Genomic DNA, 10,653 nt, shown 5'->3' with positions numbered 1-10,653 from the left:
CACACACACACTCTCTCTCTCACACTCACACACACACTCGCACACACACACACACTCGCGCACAGACACACACACACTCACTCGCACACACACACACACACACACACACACACCCCCTCAGTGTTACTCACTCTGCTCTCTGAATGAAACCCAAATATTTGCTGTCATGGTGAACTTGAGTCTCGTTCAGGAATCAGGGGCCAGATTTACAGTGCTAATGTTTGTATAAATCTTTCCAGCAATTACTATGCTTTGTTTGTGTGTAAAGACTTGCAAAGGACTTTTTAAACGTATATTATTAATTTTTATATATAATAACAATTTTAGTACTCTCTCTTTCTATGTATATAATAACTTACATTTACATCTTTAATAAACTATAATTTGACTTAGTATGTAATATCTAAATAATATATTACATTTTGTCAATAATTAACATGTTATAGCTAAGGCTTGTAATATGTTTACTATAATATTTAGATATAAATAAATTATATTAAGTTCAGTCAAGCGGTTTTGTTAAATTTAAATATTTATGTATAATTGATTTAATATGTAATATTTAGTATTAGGCCTACATTTTATCTAAATGAAACAAGTCAAATTTTTTCATAATTATTTTAATATAATATTTAGATACTTGTTTAATGTATAATAAATAGACAACTCATGTTTATAAATTATATGATTGATAGTTTAAATTATTACATTAACTCAAACCTATTGTATTTTATGAATTATAAATATTTTATATATTATTGCTGCTATTCAGTTCTCTGAGTGTGTGTGTGTGTGTGTGTGTGTGTGTGACTGACTGTGTGTGTGTGTGCGAGTGAGAGTGTGTGTGCGTGCGCACGCGAGTGAGAGTGTGTGTGTGTGTGTGTGTTTGTTTATATATATATATATATATATATATATAATAGTGTCTGAGAATAGACTCTACAGTCCATTAAATGTATTTCAAATACCTTTTATGGTTTTCAGATGCTTTGAAAAGCGGAGAAATGAAATGAATCAGTGAATCATCGATTCCAGAGAGTCAGTGTGAGCGATAGTGAATCTTAGCATAGAGCGAGAGGGGCATATCCCATCATTCCCAGTCGGCATGGCAACAGAACATGCAAACCTGTCTGTCCTGTTCCTCCAGGTCGTCATGGCGATCTGAGAATGTTCACAATGCGTCGCAGAGTTCCGGCGTTCGGCTGCTCGGGTTTCTCAGGAACGTTTCTCACATGCTTCACATGATTTATGATCGATGATGCCTAAGGTGCTTTATTAAAGTACATTAACACTGTCAGTTACTGTTCCTCAAGTTGTTCCAAACCCGCATGAGTTTCACGAGCTTCTGTTAAACAAGCGAAGATATTTTGAAGAATGTTGGGAACCTGATCATTGCCGGTAGCCATTGACTTCCATAGTGTTTTTTTCCATTCTGTGTAAGACTTTGGCTACCGTCAAGGGTGTAGGTTTAATTTAGCATTGGTGGGGACGTAACAGCCGACAACAGACATTTAATTCTTTGATCAAAATTATTGCTACACTGTAAAAAAAATAAAAAGTTGAGAAAACTTTAAAAGTTTAAGGCAACCAGCTTCAGGAGATGTTTTCTTTGGATTGTTTGACTACTCAAAAGAGAATATAGGAAAATATCACTTAATGCTAGCTAAATTTCACATACATAAACAGAAATCTGGCTCTAAATCTATCTTTTTCTTTAATCAGATTTGATCCACATGAAACTAAGTTATGTTCGTCCCAAAGCGGTGATAACTGTGGTTATGCAAAATAAATAAATAAATGAGACATTGTTACTACACTTTTACTAATAAAACCATGGTTTTCTTAAGGGATTTGTATGTGTTTTCTTTTTTTCTTTCTTTTCTCTTTTTGTTTTTATAACTGTACTGCCTTAATGGTTGATGTTTTGTACGGTTTCATAAAAAAAAAAAAAAGAAATCAGAAGAAAAAAATGACTCGTGAACCCGAAGTTCGATCTGACTCAAATGATTCGCGATCCGATTGGAGTGAATCATTTAGCAACGCTAAATGGGAGTCACCATCACTACGTGCTTTTTAAAACCATTAGAAGCGATGTAGACATTCCAAAATTTAATGGCTCTTTTGTATTTTCTTGAAATATATCATGTATAATTTTTAAAGCTCTTGTTAATATAATGCATATTACTTAAACCTTTATATATATATAATTTTCTACCATAGCAACATTTGCTCCAAATAAAGATTCATTAGAAATAAATGCACTTGTTTAAAAGATAAACATCACTTATAAGCAATATTTTCACTTGTGCATCATTTTTAATCAAGCTGTAATTTTGTCAAATTAAGCAAGTACACTCACTGGACATTGTAAGTTAACTAATCCAATATTCTTATTTTCAGAATGTCTGCATTAACTATGAAAAATCCATTTGTGTTCGTTGGTTACCTGAGAACTGGTGGAGATTCTAGAATGAATGCGTTGTCATGGTGACGTCTCTGTGATGTCATCACAGACACTGAACTCAGATCAGACGCTGATGGACAGACAGAAGACGAGTACTTCTGCTGATATGATGGAGATGCAGACGGGAACAGAAACCCAGCGGACTTGGGTAAGAACCTCGTTTACATTCAGTATTTCTGATATTAGTTTGAGATGCTCAAGTGTTCATACATTAACCAGGCTTTAGTGGAGATGCAAGGCTCCATCAGATCTCCTAACGCTCCTCCTGAGCGTCTCCAGACCCATCCAGACACCAGCGGAAACTCTCTGAGACCCTTCTGCACGGCTCAGAAACCCGCGTGTGGCTTCGGCTTCTCCTGGCGCACAGACCACAGACGCAAACGCAACGGCCTGCAGGCCTGCAACCCGGTGAAGTGGAGGAGCCAGTGCGTGTCCAAACCACAATAAACCTGCATTCATTTATCACACGCTATCTGTGTCGCTTCACTCAGCTTTATAGGGTTATATACAGTTGACCATAACCATTAGAATATGTTTTGCATATGTTTTATTAGGTTGTCACACAAAAACTTCCCTGCAGTGTTTGGAGAACATATTAGTTGCACAACTAACCTTTCCCCCCCAGAACTTCACAAAAAAATAACCAAATGGGAACCATGTGCTAGCGATAGATAGATAGATAGATAGATACATGATGGATGGATAGTAAGACGATACATAGACAGACGGACGGACGGACGGATGGATGATAGTAAGACGATAGATAGATAGATAGATAGATAGATGATAGTAAGACGACAGACAGACGGACGGACGGACGGACGGATGGATGGATAGTAAGACAATAGACAGACAGACAGACAGACAGATAGATAGATAGATAGATAGTAAGACGACAGACAGACAGATAGATAGATAGATAGATAGTAAGACGACAGACAGACAGATAGATAGATAGATAGATAGTAAGACGACAGACAGACAGATAGATAGATAGATAGATAGTAAGACGACAGACAGACAGATAGATAGATAGATAGATAGTAAGACGACAGACAGACAGATAGATAGATAGATAGATAGTAAGACGACAGACAGACAGATAGATAGATAGATAGATAGTAAGACGACAGACAGACAGATAGATAGATAGATAGATAGTAAGACGACAGACAGACAGATAGATAGATAGATAGATAGTAAGACGACAGACAGACAGATAGATAGATAGATAGATAGTAAGACGACAGACAGACAGATAGATAGATAGATAGATAGTAAGACGACAGACAGACAGATAGATAGATAGATAGATAGTAAGACGACAGACAGACAGATAGATAGATAGATAGATAGTAAGACGACAGACAGACAGATAGATAGATAGATAGATAGTAAGACGACAGACAGACAGATAGATAGATAGATAGATAGTAAGACGACAGACAGACAGATAGATAGATAGATAGATAGTAAGACGACAGACAGACAGATAGATAGATAGATAGATAGTAAGACGACAGACAGACAGATAGATAGATAGATAGATAGTAAGACGACAGACAGACAGATAGATAGATAGATAGATAGTAAGACGACAGACAGACAGATAGATAGATAGATAGATAGTAAGACGACAGACAGACAGATAGATAGATAGATAGATAGTAAGACGACAGACAGACAGATAGATAGATAGATAGATAGTAAGACGACAGACAGACAGATAGATAGATAGATAGATAGTAAGACGACAGACAGACAGATAGATAGATAGATAGATAGTAAGACGACAGACAGACAGATAGATAGATAGATAGATAGTAAGACGACAGACAGACAGATAGATAGATAGATAGATAGTAAGACGACAGACAGACAGATAGATAGATAGATAGATAGTAAGACGACAGACAGACAGATAGATAGATAGATAGATAGTAAGACGACAGACAGACAGATAGATAGATAGATAGATAGTAAGACGACAGACAGACAGATAGATAGATAGATAGATAGTAAGACGACAGACAGACAGATAGATAGATAGATAGATAGTAAGACGACAGACAGACAGATAGATAGATAGATAGATAGTAAGACGACAGACAGACAGATAGATAGATAGATAGATAGTAAGACGACAGACAGACAGATAGATAGATAGATAGATAGTAAGACGACAGACAGACAGATAGATAGATAGATAGATAGTAAGACGACAGACAGACAGATAGATAGATAGATAGATAGTAAGACGACAGACAGACAGATAGATAGATAGATAGATAGTAAGACGACAGACAGACAGATAGATAGATAGATAGATAGTAAGACGACAGACAGACAGATAGATAGATAGATAGATAGTAAGACGACAGACAGACAGATAGATAGATAGATAGATAGTAAGACGACAGACAGACAGATAGATAGATAGATAGATAGTAAGACGACAGACAGACAGATAGATAGATAGATAGATAGTAAGACGACAGACAGACAGATAGATAGATAGATAGATAGTAAGACGACAGACAGACAGATAGATAGATAGATAGATAGTAAGACGACAGACAGACAGATAGATAGATAGATAGATAGTAAGACGACAGACAGACAGATAGATAGATAGATAGATAGTAAGACGACAGACAGACAGATAGATAGATAGATAGATAGTAAGACGACAGACAGACAGATAGATAGATAGATAGATAGTAAGACGACAGACAGACAGATAGATAGATAGATAGATAGTAAGACGACAGACAGACAGATAGATAGATAGATAGATAGTAAGACGACAGACAGACAGATAGATAGATAGATAGATAGTAAGACAATAGACAGACAAACAAACAGACAGACAAACAGACAGACAGACAGACAGATATATATATATAGACAGATAGATAGATAGATAGATAGTAAGACGACAGACAGACAGACAGATAGACAGATAGATAGATAGATAGATAGTTTATTGTTTGTGAATTTGTTTACAAAAATGAATCAATTGGGATCCATGCACTAGCATCAGACTGCTGTTTGACAGACAGACAGAGGTCGTGATCTCAGGTCAGTGGGGCGTGCTGACACACTGTATTTAGGATTCTCTGTAATCAGGAGGTAATTCGCTGTATTTTCCACAGCGGAAAAGAACAGCAGGGCGTGACGTCAGCGGTAATTGGACGGGACACCCTCCTCCTCGCCCTGTCCTGCACGCTGAGCCGAGCCCGTGTGCCAGTGTGCCAGTATGTGCCGGCGAGGGCAAGCGGTGACAGATCTCTGCTGAAGCATCATGGGAAACTCCTCCAGCATGTCAGTGAAGGAGCTGAGCGCATGTCATTCCCATCAGTGGTACCGCAAGTTCATGACCGAGTGTCCGTCCGGTCAGCTCACCTTCTACGAGTTCAAGAAGTTCTTCGGCCTGAAGAATCTGTCAGAAACATCCAACGAGTACGTCAAGACCATGTTCAAGACGTTCGACATAAACGACGTAAGACAGTCTGTTATTTTTCTACTTATTATTTACTGTTTTACTAAATGTTACTATTATACTTGTGCATATTTGTGCATCCTCATTCTCACTTTACTCACCCTCATGTCGTTCCAAACCAGCACAAAAGAAGATATTTTGAAGAATGTTGGTAAACAAACAGTTGACGGTACCCATTGACTTCTATAGTATTTTTCTCCATACTATAGAAGTCAAAGGCTACCATCAACTGCTTGGTTACCAACACAATGGAAGATTTAGTGAAGAATGCTTGTATCCAAATGGTTGACGGTATAGCCATTGACTTGCATAGTGTGAAAAAAAAAACTATGGAAGTCAATGGGTACCGTCAAATATTCGGCTACCAACATGATTCAAAATATATCTTCTTTTGTGTTCAACAAGTTTGGAACAACATGAGTAAATGACAGAATTTTCATTTTGGGTGAACTATCCCTTTAAATGTTTGGTAACCAAACAGTTGACGGTACCCATTGACTTCCACAGTATTTTTCTCCGTACTATAGAAGTCAATAGCTACCGTTAACTGCTTAGTTACCAACACAATGGAAGATTTATTGAAGAATGCCAGTAACCAAATGGTTGATGGTAGCCATTGACTTACATAGTGTGGAAAAAATACTATGGAAGTCAATGGGTACCGTCATTTGTTTGGTTATCAGCATTCTTCAAAATACCATCTTTTATTGTAGAGAGGTTATTGTTAGGGAAAATTTGGATTTGTATCAGGTTAAAGTTGTGTTGATAATCAGTTCTCATGAAATTAGGGCATTTTATGAAGTATAAACCTGATTCTTCAATGCATCCCAAACAAAACTTAACAGATAACTGATGTGTAATGTGAAAAACGCTATATAAATAGATTGAAAAATATAAAGTTATGAGGGTTGAACTCATGAACTCTTTGGCCAGCGTCCTTCTGCTTCAAGATCCTCCTTTATGTTTTGATGGATTGTAATAGTTTAAAGTCTGTCAGAACTCTTTATTTTTCTGTTGACTTTTATGGAAAGATTTTGAATGAAGTAAGGCCAGATTCAGTTTTAGAATTTTTTAAATCTAAGATCAAATTAAAAAACTTAATTGAACTTAACTAACCTCGTTCTCGCCATGAATACAGCCGAGGTAGCTCGCACGGCGTTAAATCATAAACAAACAAACAAACGTTCCTTCTGCTTCAGTTCAGCTGGGGATTGTGGGTAACGAGATCTGTGTTAATATAGTAAACTCAGGCCAAACATCAGCGATGCAGAAGCTCAGAGATCTTCACTAAGACCCAGCAGATCCTGTAATCCGGTTAACTCGGGAGTTTATACAGTGACCGCTCTACTTTATTCCTGATCACGGCGGCTTCAATTTACGTCACGGCACTTTCCATGAAAAATACAAGACTATCTAGATTTTTAGCGTCATCAGTTACAGCATTATTGCTCACAGTGCCATAAAACACATAAAACATGTCAACATGTGTGAATTATTCATGTGCATTTTGATTTTAAGATGTTTTTTTTCCCCCAAAAGCTAAATAAATAAATACATGCATAAATAAATAAAATAGATATCTTTCAAAAGCTTAAACACTCAAAATGCATTGAAATCAGACATTGCTTTTCCATGGAAATGTCACTTTAAATACTTTCAGCAGCACTAGTTGGTGGTGTCAAGCCTCATATTACAACATTCACTACAACATTTTATAAACACATTCTTTTTCTAATCTTGACAAAACGATTATCGTTTGAAAAGTCTGAAGGTTTCATATTTGGTGACTATTTTTGTGATTAGACGTAGTATAGTGACAGAAATGTATACATTTGTGACAGGAAAACACATCTTTTTTTTCATAGTACCTAAACAAAATCTCACAGGATCCTATTTTTTTTTTTGTGATATCAACTTCAAATTTGGAACATAATTAGACATTTTATAGCAATTTTAGATTCCAAAATATATTTCAATCTGCTGGTTGGCTTCTTTAAAAAGAGACCAACCTTAGGCCCATATTCATGAATTATAACAATTTAAGTTCAGATGAACAAAATTGTGTGCATTTTCACGTCTATGTTCAAAAAGGTGACCGTTAAGAGAATAAATAGATAGATAAATAAATACACAAACAAACAAACTTGATGATTTACAGAAGACATCCACTAAAATGTCATTCAGTGTAGTTGATATTCCAAAAAATCATCAAGAATCATTGGATGACACTTTATTTAAAGGTTTCCATGCAGCCCCTACAAAATCTTTGTTACTATCCTTCTAGCCACTAGGTTTTACCCATTTGTCAGCAAAAAGTTTTTAATCATTTACAACATAATAATAATTTAGTATGATCACCTATTCTTTTGCATATATAAATAAGTACAGGTCAGAATAAGTATGTCGTTTTATTCTTACATAATATTATGCTGAATAACGATGGAACATTATTTCTCCCATATTTTGACATTGCCACAAAAGTTATTTGAAGCCTTAAACTTTGAAAGACACTTTACTTGCATCCATAACAGATCATAACTGTTGGCAGTATCGTAATTGGTTATGTATTATTACATGTTGTCATCAGGACGGCTGCATTGATTTCATGGAGTACGTGGCGGCTCTGAGTTTGGTTCTGAAGGGTGGCGTTCAGCAGAAACTGCGCTGGTACTTCAAGCTGTTCGACGTGGACGGCAGCAGCTGCATCGACCGCGAGGAGCTGCTGCTCATCTTCAAGTTATCCTGATGAATTCAGTGGCGTCTGTGTTTCTCTTCAGTGCCACCTGCTGGAGTCACACATTAAACCGTGCATAGTTCACCCAAACATGCAAACCTTCATCATTTCTCACCCTCAAGTTGTTCCAAACCTGTATGAGCTTCTGTTGAACACAAAAGATGATGTTGGGAGCCAAACAGCTGACGGCACCCATTGGCTTCTATAGTATTTTTTTTTCTCCCATACTTATGGTGGCTGCCGTCAACCGTTTGGTTCCCAACGTTCTTCAAAACATCATCTTACAGGTTTGGAAGAACTACTTGAGAGTGAGAAAGAATGACAGGAGTTTCTTTTTTGGGTGAACTGTCCCTTTAAATCAATGGCGTCTGTGTTTTGTCTTCAGCGCCACCTGCTGGAGTCACAGAATCCACATTAAACCGTGCATAGTTCACCCAAACATGCAAACCGTCATAATTTCTCACCCTCAAGTTGTTCTAAACCTGTATGAGCTTCTGTTGAACACAAAAGATGATGTTGGGAGCCAAACAGCTGACGGCACCCATTGGCTTCTATAGTATTTTTTTTTTCTCCCATACTTATGGTGGCTGCCATCAACCGTTTGGTTCCCAACGTTCTTCAAAACATCATCTTACAGGTTTGGAAGAACTACTTGAGAGTGAGAAAGGATGACAGGAGTTTCTTTTTTGGGTGAACTGTCCCTTTAAATCAGTGGCGTCTGTGTTTTGTCTTCAGCGCCACCTGCTGGAGTCACAGAATCCACATTAAACCGTGCATAGTTCACCCAAACATGAAAACTGTCATCATTTCTCACCCTCAAGTTGTTCCAAACCTGTATGAGCTTCTGTTGAACACAAAAGGTGATGTTGGGAGCCAAACCCATACTTATGGTGGCTGCCGTCAACCGTTTGGTTCCCAACGTTCTTCAAAACATCATCTTACAGGTTTGGAAGAACTACTTGAGAGTGAGAAAGGATGACAGGAGTTTCTTTTTTGGGTGAACTGTCCCTTTAAATCAGTGGCGTCTCTGTTTCTCTTCAGCGCCACCTGGTGGAGTCACACATTAAACCGTGCACAGTTCACCCAAACATGAAAACCCGTCATCATTTCTCACACTCTAGTTGTTCTAAAAACCGTCATAATTTCTCACCCTCTAGTTGTTCTAAACCTGTATGAGCTTCTGTTGAACACAAAAGATGATGTTGGGAGCCAAACAGCTGACGGCACCCATTGGCTTCTATAGTATTTTTTTTTTCTCCCATACTTATGGTGGCTGCCGTCAACCGTTTGGTTCCCAACGTTCTTCAAAACATCATCTTACAGGTTTGGAAGAACTACTTGAGAGTGAGAAAGAATGACAGGAGTTTCTTTTTTGGGTGAACTGTCCCTTTAAATCAATGGCGTCTGTGTTTTGTCTTCAGCGCCACCTGCTGGAGTCACAGAATCCACATTAAACTGTGCATAGTTCACCCAAACATGCAAACCGTCATCATTTCTCACCCTCAAGTTGTTCTAAACCTGTATGAGCTTCTGTTGAACACAAAAGATGATGTTGGGAGCCAAACAGCTGATGGCACCCATTGGCTTCTATAGTATTTTTTTTTTCTCCCATACTTATGGTGGCTGCCGTCAACCGTTTGGTTCCCAACGTTCTTCAAAACATCATCTTACAGGTTTGGAAGAACTACTTGAGGGTGAGAAAGGATGACAGGAGTTTCATTTTTAGATGAACTGTCCCTTTAAATCAGTGGCGTCTGTGTTTCTCTTCAGCGCCACCTGCTGGAGTCACAGAATCCACATTAAACTGTGCATAGTTCACCCAAACATGCAAACCGTCATCATTTCTCACCCTCAAGTTGTTCTAAACCTGTATGAGCTTCTGTTGAACACAAAAGATGATGTTGGGAGCCAAACAGCTGATGGCACCCATTGGCTTCTATAGTATTTTTTTTT

At 37.7% G+C, this 10,653-nt stretch overlaps 1 protein-coding gene across 2 annotated transcripts in view; it reads left to right on the top strand.

The window, feature by feature from the left end:
- Positions 1–5,717: 5,717 nt before the first annotated feature.
- The window catches only part of LOC107667641 (guanylyl cyclase-activating protein 1-like), an 8,567-nt gene continuing 3,631 nt past the window's right edge, over positions 5,718–10,653 (top strand). Inside the window, exons 1-2 of one of the 2 annotated variants that reach the window (XM_016459366.1) lie at positions 5,718–5,966; positions 8,554–8,703. In XM_016459366.1, the coding sequence (XP_016314852.1) occupies positions 5,769–5,966; positions 8,554–8,703 (348 nt within the window). In that variant the 5' untranslated portion in view covers positions 5,718–5,768. The remainder of the gene's footprint in view (positions 5,967–8,553; positions 8,704–10,653) is intronic. The other variant, XM_016459365.1, reaches the window with a different exon arrangement.

This window comes from Sinocyclocheilus anshuiensis, unplaced genomic scaffold, assembly GCF_001515605.1.
Source record: "Sinocyclocheilus anshuiensis isolate Anshui unplaced genomic scaffold, SAMN03320099.WGS_v1.1 scaffold1799, whole genome shotgun sequence".
NCBI lineage: Eukaryota > Metazoa > Chordata > Actinopteri > Cypriniformes > Cyprinidae > Sinocyclocheilus > Sinocyclocheilus anshuiensis.
Note: the sequence above shows the minus strand (reverse complement) of the source record. Positions and strands in the feature narration are given on the sequence as shown.